The sequence below is a fragment of the Stenella coeruleoalba genome, assembly GCF_951394435.1.
Source record: "Stenella coeruleoalba genome assembly, chromosome: 13".
Classification (NCBI taxonomy): Eukaryota; Metazoa; Chordata; class Mammalia; order Artiodactyla; family Delphinidae; genus Stenella; species Stenella coeruleoalba.
The window spans coordinates 7,839,210-7,861,166 of record NC_137159.1 but is presented as its reverse complement, the minus strand read 5'-3'; the positions used below and the strand labels follow the sequence as shown (position 1 = coordinate 7,861,166).

The following is a 21,957-nucleotide window of genomic DNA, read 5'->3' as shown; positions in this document are numbered from 1 at the left end:
CTGGATTTCTCTATCTCCCTTGGGAACACCTGGACAGCTCACCAGGGGTTCACTGTGGTTCTTTACTGAACTTCACGCATCTGAGAGTACAAAGGGACCGAGGTTAAAGGTGGAAGGGAAACCGACAGTCCACTCCTGAACTGAGATCCGATTCCCCAAGTCTGCGTTCCCCACAGGGAGAAGGCTGACGGTGGAATTTTCAGCCTCATTGTCCACCTCCGGGTTCTAGAATCTGGAAACCGCACGGGCGTCGGTGCACGGCTGACGCTTACGGAAAGGGGGCGCTCGGGCTCCTGCCTGGCGGGCGGGTCAACTGGAGACGCTCTACCCGAGGCGCAGCTCTCAATGAGCCGCGCCCTGCGTCCACACGCCGAGGCGGTGGGGCGATGCGCTTGCGCACTCGGAGCTCACACCATATGTGCCCTGTCCCAGTGCGCGGGTCTGTGGAGAGCCGGGTGCGAGAGGCGGCACCGCGGTGGGGGACGGAGCCGAGCGGAGACCGAAGTCGGCCGGGGGACACTGGGTCTGTGAGAGACCGAACAGAGGGGCTGGGGCTACGAGCGCCGCTGACACACGATGGGAAAGAAGCAGAAAAACAAGAGCGAAGACAGGTAGCCGGTGTCGGGGTTTCAACGGCGGCGGCCGGCGCGGCTGAGGGGGGCGCGCGGGTCCCGTGGGCGCGCGGCGGACCGGGGTCGAGGCTCGAGAGCGGCCCCGCGGGGCACCGTCCGGGGCCCACAGTGGGTGGCGCGGGCCCGAGACCCCAGTACCGGGCGGGCGCGGAGGGCCTCAGCGGCGGGCGGGTTCCCAGCCGAGACTCCGTCCCTTTGCTGCCCCTCGCCCGGCCCGGGAGAAGGGGTGTCCGGCCTGAGGAGCGGGGCAGTCGTTTGGGGTTCGAGGCCCCGCGGGGCAGGGCTCGCGGCCCCGCGGGGCCGGCTCAGCCAGCGTGGCTCGGAGGTTGGGAGTTGTTTTCGTGGCGCTACTCTTGCTGGGGGTCAGGAAGAGTTCTTTTTATGTCTTTGTATCTATGAATTCTTGGTGAGAGAGGGAGTTGGGATCCGCTCTGTCTCCAGCCAGGTGTTCCCACTCTCTGAGCCGCTCAGGTGCCTTGGAGTTACCGGGAGGAGCGTAGCAGCAAGCTCCCTTTAACTTCATTTAATTTGGGTACAGCTTTCAATTACTTAAGGGCTGATTGTCCAGACTCCATGCTTTTCGCGTTCCTTCTTCCGGCCTTTTGGTCATTTCTTTGCTCTCTAGCACCTCCCCTAAGAAAGGAGGAGGAGATGAAACAAACCAACCAGGGTCGGTCTTTTCTAAACCATTTAAAAGACTTCTGAGGCGAGGGAGCGTAAGGGTGTATGTAGAGTTGCGTACCCTGAGATTATTGGAACATTTCTGGGTGTCATATTCGGTTGAGTTCTTTACCCCTTTTCATTGAAAGGGTTTTACTTCCTGGGAGTGAACATTTGTTACTTTTCACCCTTCTGTACTACTCACCAAACTTAGTTCAAATACTGGGGATAGTAAGAGAAATTCAAAAGACAAAAACAACCTGTGATAGTTCATTTTGACTCAAAACGGATATGTGGTCTTGAAGTTAAAATCAGATTACCAGTTGTGAGTTGGAATCCTGGGTTGTGTCCTCACTGGCCTTCACCTATCTGATGAATGGCGTTAAAAAGACACCAAGGTGAGTCTTGTATTTCAGTTACAGGTCTATTGGAGGAAGTTAATTGGTTTCAAGAATAGAACTTATTGTTAAAGCAGATAAATAAGAAGAAAGAAGCAGAATTCTGGGGTGATTTAGTGGGAGAGAAATTTCTATGCTTTTGACAGGATGTTTTGGTGCCTAGGATACTTTTTTTCTTCGACCTTATACAAGAAATAGAGATGAGTGTAATAAAGCTGCCTGTACCAGTTACCCAGCTTCGACCATTGTTGTCACATGACTGGCCCTGTTTCATCTCTGCTGGATATGGTAAAGAACTCTCAAAATCCTTTCATGTGTAAATCTTTCAGGTGTATCTGAAAGATAAATACTTGAGGGAAAAAAACAACCACAGGAACACAACATAAGACACAATCACAATGTCATCATTAAGCCTAAGGAATACTAGCAGTGATTTCTTAAATATTATCAATTGTCTAGTCAGTTTTCTGTTTTCACTGATTCTAATTAAAATTATGTTTTGTGGGTTTTTTTTTCATTTTGTGTTTTACAATTGGTTTGTTTGGATCAGAATTACAGAAGTTTGTTCTTTAGATTAAAAAATATTTATATATATGTTATTTTAGCTACAGTTTTTCAAGCTCTTTCACATTGGACAAAAGCTATTCAGAGGAGAGATTTATTTTTGTGTGTGTATTTTTATAGAAAAGTGAAAGTCTTTTCCTAATTCATAAAGGTTTTCCTGGATGACATAAAGTTTAAATTGCAAACACTAGAGCCTGTTAAATGATTGGTTTGTTAGTATAGAAGGAATGCTACTGGGTTTTTTTCCTTTCCGACTAAATCTGCAGTGTTTACTTTTTGTCTCGTATTGAAGGAAAAATGGTGGCAGTGTAATGGAAAAACACACTTTCTCATAAGCCAATATCAAATTTTTTTGTTTGTTTTTTAATGCTTCGTGGACTCCTCCCACCTCTCCTTCCCTTCTGAGCTGTCCTAAGCCAGACATGTTTCTGCTCAGGAAGAACTGGGTGAGAAATGAGCACCTGCTTATTAGCTATCAAGTTAAGGCCTTGACCACTTTTCAGTTCTTGGAAAAAACATAAAATACTTGAGTGTTTTAATCCTTATATTGTTATTTAAAATTTTTAGCCACTCAGCGTTTATTTAAATTTAGATTTTACTATCTAATCTGAGTAATTTTATTTGGATTACATATGTTTTATCAGTGACTGATCTTTGTTTAAACATTGAGTTCTAGAATCTTGTTTCAGCTTGTGAAATTCTGAGAATGAGATTTTGATAGGTGTTCAGTTTTCCTGCCTTTTTCAGTTGACTGGGGTAGGGTTCAATATTCACAGATCATATAGACAAAATATAAGGCCAATATTGTCATTTCTTCCTATAACCTTCCCAGTAATCAGCTTACATAATGGGACCATATCTTATGGGATCTTGTGTGTTGTAGCAATGTCTTACCATTTCCATTTATATAACACGATGAATGTTCTCTTATTGATGTGTGCAGAGAAAAAATGATCCTGATTATCTAGTTTTTCACAATTAGCCTCCAATTCTTCATTCTGATCCTTTTTTTTAATCCCCCAAGTGTGGTAGTTATATTTTTCAGGTTGTAAGGAATGTGGTATATTACCTTAATAAATGGGATTAATACATCTATACCCCCTCACAAAGGATATAGAGGGAAGGAAGATCATTATTTCACCTATCTCACAGTCAGACATGAAGGTGGGGATGTCATTCAGGAATTAGGAGGTCTTTCAGGATTGAGTACAGGTATCTTCAGCTATGATTCTCTATGCTGGTGGTGAGTTAGTATAGTACCTCTTTGTTTTTAACTACACATAATGCTCCTATTATTCTTGGCAAAATTCCTCCTTTTGGGGGAGTTCTGGCTATCTCTGAGACAGCTGCCTACGTTTTAGATTTTTGTCCTGGTGTCAGATATTCATCGTAGCCAGGTATGATCAGGGTATCGGGTCCCTCTTCTGGGATAGAAAGCATGGTGATCTGCTTAAGGAACCTGTCCAGAGGAGCTGTGAGCATAGCAGGTACTCTAAAGCATCCCAGAGAGGAAGTAGTCCAAGTGGCAAACAGTTCAAATAGTCTAGTTCAACAAAGGAATTTATTTCTCATTTGAATATATTTGAATTAATAATAAACTATCTGCATACATTAGATCAAAAAAGAAAAAAAGATGTATAATCTGAGAGTTCTCTTGGTTTACCTTGTTCCTAGATTGATACTTTAGGTAATCAATATGTGGAAGGACGGGAAGAAGTCGTAGTTTGCCATAAATGAATAAGAAAGCAGATGATAAACTTGTTAGCTTGTTAGCTTATAGAAACCTCTTCTGCCTTCTCTACTGGTGATCTCTGGGGAGCTGATGTAGCTACTTTTTTTTTTTTTTTGCGGTATGCGGGCCTCTCACTGTTGTGGGCTCACGGGCCCAGCCGCTCTGCGGCATGTGGGATCTTCCCGGCATGTGGGATCTTCCCGGACTGGGGCACGAACACGTGTCCCCTGCATCAGCAGGCGGACTCTCAACCACTGCGCCACCAGGGGATCCCAATGTAGCTACTTTTGATGTTACTTGCCCACTAGTTGTGCTTTACTTAGCCTTCTAAGTTTATTCCAATCTGGCAGTTGATCTATACGTTGGGCAAAGCATTGTTTAACTGAGGAACTGAGTGTCTGCTTAGGTTAGAAAAGCAGTTCTCAAACTTTTTGGTCCTAGGACCCCCTTACTCTCCTAAATTACTAAGGAACCCAAAAGGCTTTTGTTTATGTGGGTTAGGTCAATCAGTACTTACCATATTACAAATTAAAACTGAGAAGTTCTTTAAATATATTGATTTAAAAGTAAAAATAACATCACATTAACATAAATAACACTGTTAAATAATCATTTTCAAAAATTTATGAAGAGAGTGGTGGTAAACATTTTGTAAACGTTTACTATCTGGCTTAGTAGAAGATAGCTTGATTCTTGTCTGCTTGTGATTCGACCTGTAGCAATATCACACATCGTGTGGCCTCTAGAAAACACCACTGTACAGTTATGAGGAAATGAGAATGAAAAAAAGGCTAATAGCCTCGTAGTACTATGTTGAAAATAGTTTTGACCCCTTGAATTAGTTTAGACCCTCTGAATTGTGTTGGGGGGAACTACTCTGAGAACTGTTTATTCAGGAATTCCTAAACCAGATTTAGGCATTTGTGAGACATTTCCCAAGCCTTTTGACTTCCATTCATGTTTGTCCAACAAGTGCTTAGAATGTTTGAGAAGCACTCAGAGGACAACTTAAGACATTTGTGGGTATGTTCATGCTCTTGATATTTTACCCACTTATGATTTTTAAATTTTTTTATGTAATAGGTGAGTTTATCAAGGTCTATTAAAAGTCTGTTGGGACTGATTTTAATTGGGAGTCCCATTAAGTTTTTAGATTATTTGGTACACTTACATCTTTATGGTATTGAATCATTCCCTTCAAGAAATACATTGTCTGTTTAAGCAGTTAAGTGCCAGCTGTTGTTCTAGGTGCTGAAATGTAGTGATGAACAAATTAGTAACATGACATGCTTCTTTATTTGGTTAATTATCAGTAAAACTTTATTTTCTTCAGTTGAACCTTTAGGATATTTCTTGTTTGGTTTATTCCTAGGTGTCTTATAGTTTTGGTTGCTGTTAATGTAGGAAAACTTTTTTTCAAGATGGTCTGACCAACTTAACTCTCTCTTATTATTAAAAGTAGCTGTTATTAAAGGATGAGGCCTTAATTGCGATTTGGTTATTAGTTTGTGATAATATATAACAGAGGGGGAGACCAGGGAGAAAAATTAGAGACATTACAGCAGCATTCAAATGTTTTAGTTAGTGACACACAAATGACTCCTTTTTCCCTCCCTTTCTAACTTATGCCTTGTGTCAAATATGTACTGTTAAGAAATTTCAAATCAGGTATTTTGAACTATTGAAATAATCACAGTATACTACTTGCTCTAGCAGTAATCACAGTATTTACATAATTTTAATAATGAAGACACTTAATGTAGAAGAAATAACTATGCTGTAACCAGTTTGAGAATCTGGAGGAAGGGAAAGGTATAAAGATAAAAGAACTACTTTATAACATATAGAAGAGGAAACAGATTTAGCATAATAATGTGCTTGAGGCTTAGAGCCTCTCAGCTGTTAAGCCAAACCAGACCTCAGAACCTGTGGTTTTGTTTTTTTTTTAAACTGTGCTGCACTAGCTGATTTAAGAAATCCTGCTACTCCAAAATGTAGACTTCCCAAAGGATCTTTACTGGTGAAGCAACTGTTAAAGAGGAACAGTTTAACAAAGGAGGGAGAATAGAAGAATGACAGCCGTTGTCCATAGGTCAATCAGTGCCAGAATTCCTTTAAAAAAATTTTCTCACTTAACCTTAGTTGAATAACTGCCTGTCTCATAGCCTGTCTGTTTAAAGTGAAAACAGTGATGATTTAATGTTTCATTCCTTCCCATTTCAGACATGGTATATAAAATTTCAGGTATATTTTTTCAGAGGAATCCCTACTTTTCACCCAGGTAGCAGTCATTGTTTAGAATCATTGGTTTTCAAATCTCCCTTTGGTGATAGAAAGATACTTTCTATTGAGATTTAAAATAATGTTTGTTTTTTCTGTTTTTGAAACTACCTTCGTACTGTAAACTTTATATAAACAGTCTCTGAAAATACAATAAGTACTGTGTTAATTAAATTTGTGTCATTAGGTTTCGGGTACTGAGCTCTGATGAAACTAATAGATGTGATTGATGATACTGCAGTAGTTGGAATTTTTTCTAAGTCTAGAATCACATGTTCTAAGAATTCATTGTATGGGTGTGCCACATTTTATTTACCCGTCCATACATCAGTTAATGGATTCAAGGTTGTTCCACTTTTTGGCTGTTACGAATAATACTGCTAAAAAAATCCGTGTATAAGTTTTTGTGTGGACTTGTGTTTTCAATTCTTTGGGGTATATACCTAGGAGTGAAATTGCTGGGTCGTAGAGTAACTCTATGTTTAACTTTTTTAGGAACTGCCAAGTAGTTTTACTTTTTTTCCAGGAACTGCCAAAGCTGCTGCTCCATTTTATAGTCCAACCAACAGTGTGTTAGAGTTTCAGTTTCTCTATATCCTCATCAACACTCGTTATCATCTGACTTTTTGATTATAGCCATTCTAGGAGGTGTGAAGTGGTATCTTATTGTGACTTTTGGTTGGTCTGCACTTCATGATGGCTTAAGATGTTGAGTATCTTTTCATGTGTTTATTGGACATTTGTATGTCTTGTTTGGAGAACTGTCTATTCAGATCCTTTGCCCATTTTAAAATTGAGTTCTTTATTATTGAGGAATAAGTTCTTTATATACTCTAGATACAAATCCTTTATCAGATATGATTTTCAAATATTTTCTCCCATTCTCTGGGCTGTCATTATTTTCTCCCATAGGAGGTTGTTGTTTCACTTTCTTGGTGTCGTTTGTAGAACAAAAGTTTCTAAAAAGCCCGATTTATCTATTTTTTCTTTGGCTGCTTGTGCTTTTGGTGTCAGATCTAAGAAATCATCACCAAATCTAAGGTCATGAAGATTTACTATTTTTCTTCTAGTTTTACAGTTTTAATTCTTACATTTAGACCTTTGAGCCATTTGGGGTTAATTTTTTTTATATTGTGTGAGGTAGGGGTCCAACTTCATTCTTCGCGTGTGGATATTCAATCGTCCCAGCACCATTTAAAAAAAAAAGACTATTACTCCTCTAATTCCTTGATCAAATCAATTGACCGTATATGTAGGATTTTATTTCTGGAGTCTCAGTTCTGTTCCATTGATCTGTATGTCTATCCTGATGGCAGTATCACACTATCTTGATTACTACAGCTTTGGTATTAAGTTTTGAAATTGGGAAGTGTGATTTCTCTTTGTTCTTTTTTGAGATTGTTTTGGCTATTCTGGGTTCCTTGCATTTCCATACAGATTTTACAATTAGAATCTCTCAATTACTGCAAAAAAAAAAGGGGGGGGCAGCTGGGATTTTGACTGAGATTGGATTTCTTCTGTAGATTAATTTTGGGAGTATTGCCAATGTTATGCCTTGAGATCCATGAACATGGAATGTCTTTCCACTTATTTAGGTTTTCAGGTTTTCTTTCAATGATTTTTTGTAGTTCTCAGAGTACAACATTTGCAACTCTTCTAAAAAATTATTCTGAGGCATTTAATTTTTTTTATGCTATCATAAGTGGAATTATTTTTTAATTTCATTTTCAGATTGTTTATTGCTAGTACACAGTTTAAATACAGTTGATTTTTATATATTGATCTGTTCTGCAATCTTACTGAACTCATATATTAGCTTGAATTTTTTTTGTTGTGTATGTGGATTCCTTAGAATTTTCTATGTACATGGTCCTGCCACTGCAAGTTCAGATAGTTTTCTCCTTCTTTTCCAATCTAAATGGTTTTTATTTCTTTATCTTACCTTAAGCTCTGGCTAGATCCTGCTGTACAGTGTTGTACTGAATGGGGAGAATGGCCATTCTTTTCTTGTTTCTGATCATGGGATGGGGGGGGGAAGCTTTCAGTTTTTCGCATTGTGTTAGGTGTGTCCCCCCATCCCGCCCCCCGCCCCGTGAATGGATGTTGGATTTTGTTACATTGCTGTCTCTTCATCTGTGAGATGATTATGTGGTTTTTGTGTCTTATACCATTTATATATGGTGGATTACATTAATCAATTTTCATATGTTGAACCAACTTTGCAATCCTGGGATATATCCCAGTTGGTCATGGCGTGCAATCCTTGTTATATGTTCTTGGATTTGGTTTGCTAGTGTTTTGTTGAGGATTTAATTTTTTTTTTAAACTTTTAACCTTTCTATGTACTTGTTTGAGGTCTTTGGATAAACTGCATAAAATTGAATTCTTACTAAACCAATTTGATAACACCTTTAAGAGTTTAAAGTTACTTACACATTGCTTGTGATTAATGATATATTTGATCTTATTTCAGCCATCCTGGTTTGTTTTTTATTTGTGCCAATTCTGCAATGCTTTGTTTCTATTTTTCCCCCTTCTTATCTTGGGTTAGAGTTTATACATGCTGTTTCTATTTTTTTTTTAAGTGGTTTGACTTATACCTTGCATATACAAAGTCAATATTTAAAGTCCTGTAAAACAGTACAAGGACAGTAGTACTATTGTCTGGTATTTTGTTTTATAATCCCCCACTTCAGGTCAGTGACCTTTTACTTAAGGTTGGATGTTACTTGAAGGCATTACTTGTCAGGAATGAACCTGGGGGGGAAAAAGACACATACTTACTGGATTATCCATTGTTCTCTTAGGAATTTAAGAGAAGTGATTTTCTCTTTCAGACATATTAGTAGCTAATAAGTCTTAAAAAATGAAATGTTGGGATTAAAGTTTAAAATTTTAACTTTTTATTATAAAAATTTCAAGCACACAGAAAAGTTGAAGGAATAATATAAGGAACTCTTATATACGCATCACCTAGATTTAATCATTACCAGTATTTTGTCCTCATTTTTGCTTTATGTATTTTATTTTATAGACATCTTGACATTTTCTCTCTAAATGTTTCCTTATGTAACCATAATACCCTTATCCCACCTAGTGCAATTAACACAAATTCTCTTATATTTAATATCCAGTTCATATTTCAGATTTCCAACTCCACAATGGCTTTTCAAACCAGGTTGCAGAGGAGGTTCACCCTGCATTTCATTGTGGTGTAGCTCACAATGTTTAAAAGTCACACTTTCATTATAGGTATCTGCTAAAGTTATTCTTTTTTTTTTTTTTCTGTGTAAGTCTTCTTTTCACGTTCTCACTCTGAACTTAGAATTTTCACAACTTGGTCATCTCAGCCTATTGGTAATTAGAATGGAGGGGAGTTATTAGAGAGACTTGTAAGTAGCAGTTGGCATTGTGTTGTTTGGTTTAAGAACAAAATTCTTTTGCAGGCCTACAAACTTGTCACTCCTGAATGATGACTGAAGTGCTAAATTATATTAGTTTACTCCCATTCAGGTTGGTATGAAACACGTAATCAGTTTTGTGAATTTTTTTTTTTTTTTGGCGGTACGCGGACCTCTCACCACTGCGGCCTCTCCCGCTGCGGAGCACAGGCTCCGGACGCGCAGGCTCAGGGGCCATGGCCCACGGGCCCAGCTGCTCCAAGGCATGTGGGATCCTCCTGGACCGGGACACGAACCCGCGTCCCCTGCATCGGCAGGCGGACTCCCAACCACTGCGCCACCAGGGAAGCCCTTGTGAAATTTTTTTGAGGCTAAATTCATATAACATAAAAGTAACCATTTTAAATGTACAATTCTGTGAGATTTAGTACATTCACGGTGTTGTTCAGTCTTCTCTGTCTAGTTTCAAAACATTTTCATCACCCCCAAAGGAGTTCCTATATCCATTAAGCAGTTACTTTCCCTTTCTGTCCTCCTCTGAGCCCTTAGCAAACACTAATATACTGTCTTTTGATTTACCTATTCTGGATATTTCATATAAATGGAATCATACCATGTATAACCTTTTGTGTGTGGGTTCTTTCATTTTGCATGTTTTCGAGGTTCATCTATGTGCAGAATATATCAGTACTTCATTTTGTTTTTATGGCTGAATAATATTCCACTGTGTATATATACCACATAATGTTTATCCATTCATCTGATGATGGATGTTTCAGTTGTTTCCACCTTTTGGCTATTGTGAAAAGTGCTGCTATGAACATTTGTGTCTAGATGTTTGAGTACCAGTTTTCAGTTCTTTTGAGTATAGTATATATCTAGGAGTGGAAGTGGTAGATCATCCTATGTTTAACTTTTTGAGGAACCACCAAACTTTTCTACAGCAGCTGCACCATTTTACAGCACCACCAGAATGTACAAGGGTTCTGATTTCTTCATATCTTTGCCAACAATTCTGTTCCTTTTTTTTCCATTAATAGCCATCCTAGCGATTGTGAAGTGGTGTCTCATTGTCATTGTGATTGGCATTTCCCTGGTTACTAATGATGTTGAACATCTTTCTATGTATTCATTGGTCATTTGTATATCTTTGGACAAATGTCTGTGCAAGTCCTTTACTCATTTTTAAATTAGCTTGTTTCGCTTGAGTTTTAAGAGTTCTTTATATATTCAGGATACTTGATCCTTATAAGGTACATGATTTGTAAATATTTTCTCCCATTATGTGGGTTGTCTTTTCACTGTCTTGACATAGTATCATTTTTACAAAAGTTTTTAAATTTTGATGCAATCCAGCTGACCTAATTTTTGTTATTGTTGCTTGTGCTTTGGGTATTGTATCTAAAAATCTACTGTTAAGTCATGCCAGGGTGTGAAGATTCACCTATGTTTTCTTCTTAAGAGTTTTATTGTTTTCGCTCTAACATTTAGGTTATAACCCATTTTGAGTTAATTTTTGTAGATAGTGTGGGGTAGGGGTCCAAAACTTTATTCTTTTACGTGTGGAGATATAGTCCCAGCACCATTTGTTGAAGAGACTATTTCTTCCCCTATTGATTGGTTTTGGCACCACTGTCAAATCAATTGGCCATGGATGAATGGATTTATTTCTGGACAGTTTTATTCTTTTGATGTTTATGTTTATCCTTATACCAGTACCACATTGTTTTGGTTACTATAGTGTAAATTTTCTTAAATAAAAAATTTCAAACGTATATAGAAGTAGAATAGTTTAATGAACACACCTGTCCATCACCCAGTTTCAGATATTACTGATTCACAGATAACCTTGTTTCATCTGCATCCTACCCACTCTCGTCTTCCCTCTCCCCATTGTACTGAAACAACCCCAGACATTTGTAAATATTTCAGGGGGTTACATAATCAGTTATAAGAAAGATTTACATTTTAAATATGAATTTTAAAGAATGGTACGTTTCCATTCATTTGGAAAATTCACATACAAAGGATCCTTGTCTGTGTTAGGTAAATAAAATGTAGCTGTAGTTTACTCTCAGTGGGATTTTTAAACTGGTGTTTGAATTTATTGTTTCAGAAAATTCAATTTGGAAGTTTTACTACGATCAAAATATAGTAATTGTTATGGTGGTAGATGAGGTTTTTATTAAGCCTCAGTGATGAAACTGGTGAGCCTTTCTAATTGTATGAAAATTGTGGTTGCCATTCTAAAATAGGGCTTTTTCTTTAATAGTGCCTGTTAAGAATGTGTTACATTCCCTGCTGGTTGCTAGTTGTAAAAGGTAGGGAGGTGGGGACTTCCCTGATGGCGCAGTCGTTGGGAATCTGCCTGCCAGTGTAGGGGACACGGGTTCAAGCCCTGGTCTGGGAAGATCCCATATGCTGTGGAGCGACTGGGCCCGTGTGCCACAACTACTGAGCCTGTGTGCCATGACTACTGAGGCCTAGAGCTCGTGCTCCACAGCGGGAGAGGCCACTGCAATAAGAAGCCTGCGCACTGCAGTGAGGAGTAGCCCCCGCCCCCCCCCCCCCCCCCCCCCCCGCTCACCATAACTAGAGAAATCCCATATGCAGCAACGAGGGCCCAGTGCACCCAAAAATAAATAAATTTATTTTTTAAAATGGGAGGTGAATTGAGCACACAAAAAGGAGTTTTCTGTTCTCAGAGGAGCTTACGTTTTAATATAGCAAATAGGCATATGCACAGATAATACAGTGAGGAGATGAAGGGAGAATGTGAAGTTTAGGTTAAGTATGGGAGTGCTACCCTTGAGATTTCAAGTTTCCCTCCTAAAGTTATTACATATGTCTTCCAGATCCCTTTGTAATTAAATCTGCCGTCAGGAGAGCAAGCCAGATTGGAAGGAATGGGAGTGTGCTGTATGTTTCTGTCTCTTGAGAAGCAAGGGTTGATGATGAAGAGTATCCAAGATCTTCAGTTGCTTAGCTAGTGCCTGCACACAGGTGCAGCCAGACCATTCTAATGATGATGTTGTTCAGCAAGTGAGAAGTACCCTCTCCTGAGAGTGGTTACCTGCATCAAAATTTTATTAATATTTGTTTGGTTATGCCAGGTGTTACAAAAGGAAATTAGGTGGGAAGAATCCTTTAACAGTGATTAAGGACCAGAGTTACTTTTACGGAATACAAAGACTATGAGTTCACTATCTGTGAGTGCCGGAAGTGCTCAGTCTAATCAATTAATTTAGAACATAACTTGTGTCCTTAAGGTGTTAATTGAGAATGTTGACTTAAATTGTTAATATTGCTTATATATATATCTTCAGGCCCAAAACTAAGTATAAACTTACCTCTTAGGCAGTTATGAAACCCTAAATACACTTATATCAAACAGTAACAAATATAAAAATTTTTGAAGTTCAAATTTGCAGTATTGATGTGAATGATAGTGTTTTGTTGATTCTAAACCAGTGCTTCTCATATTTTAATGTGCATGTGATTCACCTGTGGGTCTTGTTGAAATGAGGATTTTGATGTAGTAAGTCTTGGGTGGCACCTAAGATTTTGCATTTCTAACGACGTGATACTAATGCTGCTTATCTTGGAATTATTCTTTTGAGTAGCAGGATCTAAATCACTATTTTATTGTGAAAGTATTGCCTCCTATAATGGACTTCTTTTGAGTTCAGCATGCATATACTAGTAAGAACTCAATTTTTCTAATCTTTTTCAGTATGAACTAATGATTTTCACCTTTGTTTTATAGCACCTTCTCTTGGCTAAAATGTTTAATTTACATATTAAGTCTGCTTCTGCTCTTTTTCGTCAATGTGAAACAACTTAGTGGAGGTTTGTAAACAAAAGCTTTGGTTGATATTCTATGACAGTGAACTGTGATAAAGTGTCTATCCATATGCTTCATGGAATGTTCATCTTAAATCTTTATTATCATATTAAAATTAAAACAAATTAAACAGATAAAAGTTACTGGGGAGAATTTTCAGTCTTCTGAAATTACCCACAACCCTGCGTTTCCCCCTCCTAACCCATCTCACCTGCCCCCTTTGAGGGTACTCGTTCTGGTTTGACAAAGCTGCCCTGAACTGATTTTATAGTTAAACACATTGGCATCCATAAAAATGTGTGAACTTAGATTATATATATTTGGAGGTCTACAAGATGATGCTTATACTTGCTTTTGTATTCTTACCGCTTCAACTATGAGGTATTTAGAAAGTGGAGAATTAGGCTGAATTTTGTGGAAGGTAATGAGATACATTCTGTTTGCTTGCATTGTACAATGCAGTATGGTTTCACATGCCTTTTAAAGACGTCAAGACCCAGTTCATAAGGAAGTTTTAAGCTCAGAGGGCTTTTTTTTTTTTTTAAAGACATGATTGGGTACCTCTGAATTTATTAATGGGTTGTGGTGCTTAAGATAGAACTCCATTGAGGGAGTGGGGAGTGAGAACTGTTGGGTTCTGTGGTGCAAATGGTGAGAGCTAGTGAGGAGCAATGACTGCTGGGCTTTTCCCTCTTTCGTCTTGTTTTTCCTGTTTGTATATGTAACTGTTGTCAAGGAGTGCTGGGTAAGAAGAGATGGAGGTTGGAGGAAAAGAGATGCCAAAAGGCATATTATGGAGAAGGCAGGACTAGATTTCCCTGTTTCCTTTATTGCTACTGGCACTGCTGGGATAGAGTTAGGAGTAAAGAATGGGATTCCTCCTTATGTTTTTCCTCTTGTTTGTTCTTATTGAGCCTGTTTCAGGGGAGGAGCGGAAACCAAAGTAAAGTGCAAAGAGTTAGATATCACCATGTCTTCCCTCAGTACTTATAGATTACGAACAATTTTTTTGGTCAAGTTGGTGGGGAGAGAAGAAGGACTGGTGTGGTTTCTACTTCTGTAGGCCCTGGTATCCATTAGGAACAGAAGGAAATATGTGAGTGCTTCAGTTATTATTGTATCATAACAGGTCATCCCAAACTTAGTTCTTTAAAACAACAAAAATCATCGTCTCTCTTGGTTCTGAGGGTTGACTGAGCTCAGATTGGTCTTGCTTGGAGGTCTCCATGTGGTTGCAGGTAAATGATGACTGTGATGGAGTCATCTTAAAGGCTATCTCACTTGCACATCACTCACTTCTGGTGGTTGATAGTCGCTGTTGGTTGGCACGTCAGCTGGAACACCTATCCTTGGCCTCTCTGTGGCCTGGACATCCTCATTAGCTTGGCAGTGAATGTCTCAAGAGCCCGGAAGTACAAGGCCTGGGCTTAGAAACTGTAACATCATTTCTGCCATATTCTGTTGAGTAAACAGTCACACAGTCTCATATTAAAGGGGAGGGGCATAGACCCCCACCTCTTAGTGTCAGAGAAATTTTGAGCCAGGATGTAAGACCTCCTCAGAGGGTAAAAATAAAGAGACATTGGAGAAGAGGGGTTGGTAGGAGAGAATCCTAGGAAGCTTGGAGATTTTGAATTGTGGAATAATTTGGGAAAGGGTTGGATTTCCTATGTTCTTGTAGAACTTAAATCAGACAACTTTTTAGTGGAAAATGTCTGTCATTAATAAATAAAATTTGCCAGTTTGGAGTTGAGAGGAGATTTGCAAACAGGTTAATTTTTCTTTTACTTCTTTACAATGAACGTTTTTTTTGGTTATATTATGTGTATTTAAAAGGCTTTAGTGTATTGATCTCAAAGTGAAGTGTCTCATTTTTTATTTTTATGCATGATTTTTGATTATTCCAAAAAGCCAAGCACCAAAGTTGATCACATGCCTTTTACATACAATTAATAAAGAAATACCATGTTTTTAAAAGATTCCTTCACAGTAATGTCATTTTAGTTACATATTACATTGTGTTAATAGAAATTAAGGTGTTATAAAAATATTATATGTTGATTCTTATTTTCATAACTTATAAAAATGGGTAAAATGACTTATATTAGGTATATGTAATTTTAACCTTAACTGTTTTCAGTAAACTGATAAATCCATTCTGTAACTTCTCATCCGTTTTTATAGTATCCCTAGAAATTTAAATTCTCTTCTTTGAGGTGTAATTGACATAAAATACACAAAGTTAAAGTGTGGCGTTAATAAACTTTGATAAATTATACAGTTGTGCTTCTTTCACCACAATCATGATACTGAATATTTCCATTAACCCAAAAAGTTCCCTCATGACCCTTTGTAGGCAGTCCTTTCTGGCCAAAAATCACTGTAGCTTTTGTGTTTTGTGTGTGTGGGGGGGGTCACTGTAGTTTTCACTTTTCTAAAAATTCCTATAACTAGAATCATAGAGAATGTAGCCTTTATTGGCTGGCTGGGTGTCATGTGAAATAATCTCTTGAGATTCATCCATGTTGGTGTGTGTAACATTCTTTACTTTTATCATTGAGTAGTATCCTTTTGTGTGGGTAGATGACAATTTGTTTATGAATTATCTGGTAGTTGGATATTTAGGGTTTTTTTCCCAGCTTCTTGTGATTATGAATAAAGCTGCTGTGAACATTTGAGTACAAGTCTTTGTGTGGACATATGTTTTCGTTTCTCTTAGGTAAATACCTGGGAGTGGGATTGCTGGGTCATATGGTAAGTGTGTATGTTTAACTTGAAGAAACTGCCAAACTGTCTTTTCCAAAGTGGCTGTGCCAGTTTTGCATTCTCTCTTGAGGTGTGTTCCAGTTGCTCCACATCCTCTCTCAACACTTAATATTATCAGCCCTTCATTTTAGTCATTCTGGTGGCTGTGTAGTGGCATCTCATTGTGATTTTGTTTACATTTCCTTATTAGCTAGTGTTACTGACCATCTTGTCATGTGTTTATTTCCCATCATTATATCTCATTTGGTTAAGTGTTGAAATCATTTGCCCATTTAAAAATTGTGTTCTTTAATGTTGGGTCATAGGAATTTTTTTATATATTATAGACAAATCTTTCATCAGATATATGTATTGCAAACATTTTTTTTTCTCAGTTTGAGGTTTGCCTTCTCCTTTAAACAGTGTTCAGTTTTGTTAATTAAACTTTTAAGATTATTATAGATTCACACGCAGTTGTAAGAATTAATACAGAGGGATTCCTGTGTCTTTTATTTGGTTTCCTCTAATGATAACATCTTGTAAAACTGTACAGTATCACAACTTGGATATTGACACTGATATAGTTCACTGATCATATTCAGATTTTCCCAGTTTCACTTGCACTAGCACACGTGTATGTTTGTGTTTAGTGTTATACAGTATTATCACATGTGCAGATTTGTATATTCACTACCACAGTCAAAATACAGACCATCACTGCAAGGATCTCTCATGTTGTTCATTTGTAACCATAATCATCTCCTTTCTGTGCACCTCCTCTCACTAAACCCTAGTAACCATGAATCTTTTCTGTACTTATATGAATTTTTGAAAATAAAAAATTTTATAAGTGGAATCATATATGTATATAACCTCTGGGAATTGGCTTCTTTCCAGTCAGTCTGATTTTCTTGCGATCCGTCCAAGTTGTTGCATGTATCAATAGTTCATTCCATTTTATTGCTGAATAGTATTCCATGGAATGGGGATGAACCACAGTTTATTTAACCATTCACCCATTGTGAAGGACATGTGGGTTGTTTCCAGTTTTTGGCTGTTGCAAATGAAGCTGCTACAAGCATTTGTCTACAAGTTTCTGCATGAGATAAATTTTTTGTTACCCTGGGATAAATGTGCATGAGTGCAATTGCTGGGTTATATGGTAAGTACATTTTTAGTTTTCCAGGAAAATGATAGACTGTTTTCCAGAGTGGCTGTACCAGCTTACATTTTCACTAGCAATGTGTGCGTGATCCAGGTCCTCTTCATCTTCAGCAAACACTGGTTATCACCACTGTTGTTTGGGGAGAGGACATTCTGATGGTGTAGTGATATCCCATTGTGATTTTAATTTGCATTTTCCAAATGGCTATTGATGTGGAACATCCTTTATTTGCCATCTGTAAATACTCTTTAGTGAAATGTCTTTTCATGCCTTTTGTCCATTTTCTAATTGGATTGTTTGGGTTTTTACTGATGTGTTTTGAGAGTTCTTTACATAGTCTAGATACTAGGTTTTTTTTCAGATATGTAGTTTGCAGATATTTTCTTCCACTTTGTGGCTTGTTTTTTTAAATTCCCTTCATATGGTCTTTTGCACAGCAAATATTCTAAATTTTGATGAAGTCTAGTTTTTTTTGGGGGGTGGGTTGTACTTTTAATTTCAAATCATAACTCCTTGCTTAGTGCAAAGAACTAATAAGTGGGTTCAACAAGGTTGCAGTATACCAGATAAACATAAAAAAATTCAGTCACATTTTGTATATTAGAAATGAGTATGTAGAAACAGAAATTAAAAATACCACTTCAGATTACTTTAAAAATTAAATACGAATTTTGTGAAAATCGCAAAACACTGATGAAAGAAATCAAAGAAGATCTAAATAAATGGAGAAATATGGTGTTCATGGATTGGAAAACTCAACATAATAAAGATGTTGGTTTTCTTTAAATTCACATACAGTTAATGCAGTTACTATTAAAATTACAGCAAGACGGACTTCCCTGGTTGCGCAGTGGTTAAGAATCCACCTGCCAATGCAGGGGACATGGGTTCGAGCCCTGGTCCGGGAAGTTCCCACATGCCGTGGAGCAGCTAAGCCTGTGTGCCACAGCTGCTGAGCCCGTGTGCTGCAACTACTGAAGCCCACGCACCTAGAGCCCGTGCTCTGAAGCAAGAGAAGCCACGGCAATGAGAAGCCCATGGACCACAATGAAGAGTGGCCCCCACTCACCACAACTAGAGAAAGCCCGTGCACAGCAACAAAGACCCAACACAGCCAAAAATTAAAAAAAAATAATATTAAAAAAATTACAGCAAGATTCTTTTTGTAAATTCACACAAGAATATTCCAAATTTTATTTGAAAAGTTTGAAGGAATTAATAATAGATAAAACAATTCTGAAAAAGAAGAATAAAAGCAATCACTCTGATTTCAAGACTTTTTGTGTAGCTACCTTAATCATGACAGTTTATTAGTGTCAGAGGGAAAGACATAAATCAATAGAGCAGAATAGAGGACTTAGAAATAGCCCCATACAAGTATAGCCAAGTGGATTTTGACAAAGGTGCAAAAGCAATTTTATGTATATAGGATGGATAGTTGAAATGTTGCTGGAGCAGTTGGATAACCATAGGCAAAAGATCAAAATACAAAACATTAAAATACCCAACTTTTGGAATATAACATAGTTAAAAATCTTCAGGACCTATGAGTTGGTGCAGAGTTCTTTTTCATGACACCAAAAGCATAAAGAAAAAGCTTGATAAATGGTACCTCATGAAAATTCAAAATTTTTGCTCTGGTTAAAAAACCCTGTTAAGTGGATGAAAAGACAAGCTACAAATTGGAAGAAAGTATATGTAAACCACATAGCTGACTGATGACTCATAAAGGGCATATAAAGAGTTCTCAAAACTCAACATTAAAAGAAAATCAATCCAATTAGAAAAGGGTAAAAGATATGAAGACACATTTCACGGAATGTATATGTATGGCAAAGTAGACCAAAAAATGTTTAACTTCACTAGCCTTTAAGGAAATGCAAAGGAAGACCTTGATAGCACCACACATCTATTAGAACAGCTTAAAGGAAAAGTAGCCATAATGCTAAATACCGGCTGGTTGTGGAAAAATACTAAATACTGGATGTGGAAAAAATACACATCTCCATTCATTGTTGTTGTGAATATTAAATGGTGAAGCCACTTTAGAAAGTAGTTTGGCTGTTTCTTAAAAAAACTACATATGCAATATTTTTAATAGCTTCATTTAAAAAAAATTAATTCTTATTTCTGGCTGCATTGGGTCTTTGTTGCTGTGCATGGGCTTTCTCTAGTTGCGGCAAGCAGGGGCTACTGTTTGTTGCGGTGCATCGGCTTCTCACTGCGGTGGCTTCTCTTGCTGCGGAGCCACGGGCTCTAGGCGTGTGGGCTTCAGTAGTTGTGATGTGAGGGCTCTAGAGCACAGGCTCAGTAGTTGTGGCGCACGGGCTTAGTTGCTCCGTGGCATGTGGGATCTTTTCGGAGCAGGGATCAAACCCATGTCCCCTGCATTGGCAGGCAGATTTTTAACAACTGCGCCACCAAGGAAGTCCCAATAGCTTCACTGTTTAAAGGCCATTAAGTTATAACATTTTTTCTGTCCTGATGATGGAGGAATGTGGCCTGTGAAAACACTGAGTTGAATACCATAGAAAATTGCCTTTTATTTCTGGAAGTCTGCAGTAAGTTTAGAATAAAGGATTGGGGCTGGAAGGGCAAATATTAGTAAGAATACTGTAGCTTTGATAAAGGAAAAATGATCTGCAGAAAGATGTACCTACATAAAAATACTCTTACACATTCCTTAAAGGTTTTAAAGCTTTCATTATCAGCATGACTGGATTGTAGATTTGACTCTTGGTTTACTGAAATCTTTAAGCTGTAGTATGTAATGGGTAGGTAGAAAAGTAGGGCTGAAATGTAGGTAGAGTATAAAAGTCTCAAGTTAAATAACTGATGTTATGTGTCACTTTCATGAACTTTTGTAATATGGTTGACATTTTAGGACATTCTCTTGAATCAGGGGTAGGAAGTTCAGTACACATTGAAAGAACACTTTAGAAACCATGGTAGGTAAGACTGTTAAGCATGTTGTTATATCATTGATATATTTTGTAGCTGTGTCAAATAATTTTCAGAAACTTGATTACTGTATTTCCCATTTTCTAGGAAGTCAGTACAATCTTGGTGTCAGATTTGGGCTTGAGTTCCTGGTATGTAACTTTCTAGCTGGATGCCTTTTATAAAGTATCATCATCTTTAAGCTTAATTTAATAGAGTTGTTTTGAGGATTAAATGACATACAGTATGTCTAATAATTGGTCAGCACAATTCCTGATAAACAGTAAGCACTCAGAAGCTGTTAATTTCTATTACTAGCCAGAAGAGCTTTTCAAACTCAGCAGCATACAGATGTAGTCCAATGTTTTGTTATTCTGGAGATGTTTGTTAATGAATACTGTGGCAGTATAGCAAATCACAGACTATTTTTATGAGGTGAATAGAGTCAGATGAGGACTGGCAAGTTTTTGGAGGTGAGGTGCCAAGCATCGATCATTAACTACCTTCCCTTGTCACCCTGTCTCGGAATCTGCTGTAGTGTGGAATATTGGCAGAGCTGCCTTTGGAGATGGTACTGGTTGATCTCATGCTGCTGGGCCGGATGGTTGATGCTGGGCCAGACTAAGGTTTCTGTTACCTGATGAGACCTGAGAATTATCCTTGATTCTTCCCTCCCCCTTTCTATATACAACCAGTTGGTCATTTGTGTTGCTGATTGATCTCCTTAGTATTTATCTGATTCATATATCTTCATCTTGCCTGCCACTGCTGCAAGTCAGATGTGTGTTTGTCATCCCAATTAGCTAGAAAAGCTTCCTACCTTTTCCTGCTGCTTGACTAGTTGGGATTCTGCCCTATCATTTATACCAGAGGTAGCTTTCTGAAATGCAAATTTGATTATGCCAGCAGGGTTACTGTCTTTGACTTCGGAATCAGAACTTCCTGGGTTCAAATCCCATCTCTGCCTTGTGTGATCCTGGACAAGTTCTCTGTGCCTCAGTTTCTTCTTTTATAAAGAAAGAAAAACCATTCAAATCTGACCTGGAAAGATTGCTAAAAATACGCTGCCTAGCTCCGACCCCCAGTTTCTGGTTCCCTAGCTTGAGTGGGCTCAAGAAATCAGTAACCTACAAAAAGCTTCTCAGTTGATTCAGATACCTTTTAATGAGTCCTCCTGAGGCAGCATACATGTATTACCTTTAGGTTTTTGTGCTCATTGTGTCTGATATATGCACTCTCTTTGCCTGGTTAACTCCTTTTTCTCCTTCAGTAACTTGGGTCTAGGTTTCTCCTCTGCTAGGAAGTGTCTGACTTTCTCATTCTGGATTTGGTGCTTTGGGAAGTCACCACCAGTACAGTGGTTCAGTGTTCTATGATCCCCCTTAAATACACTGTCTAAAATGTAGGACAAAAGGGAACACATTTCAATTCTGGTCACCTGTAAAAGCATTAAATTCCTTTAATTCATGGCATTTAGCATTTTGCAATTTCTGGTTTTTTACTCGTTTGCTCTCTCTCTCTCTCTCTGTCTCTTCTGTGAAGCTCCTTGAGGATAAATTCTGTGTCCTCCGTGTCTTGTTACATAATCTTTATGTT

At 38.1% G+C, this 21,957-nt stretch overlaps 1 protein-coding gene across 2 annotated transcripts in view; it reads left to right on the top strand.

Moving 5' to 3' along the window:
- Positions 1 to 433: 433 nt before the first annotated feature.
- EIF5B (eukaryotic translation initiation factor 5B) overlaps positions 434 to 21,957 on the top strand; it is a 68,197-nt gene continuing 46,673 nt past the window's right edge. For both annotated transcript variants that reach the window (XM_079941372.1, XM_079941371.1), the window contains exon 1: positions 434 to 611. In XM_079941372.1, coding sequence (XP_079797498.1) covers positions 577 to 611 — 35 coding nt within the window. In that variant the 5' untranslated portion in view covers positions 434 to 576. The remainder of the gene's footprint in view (positions 612 to 21,957) is intronic.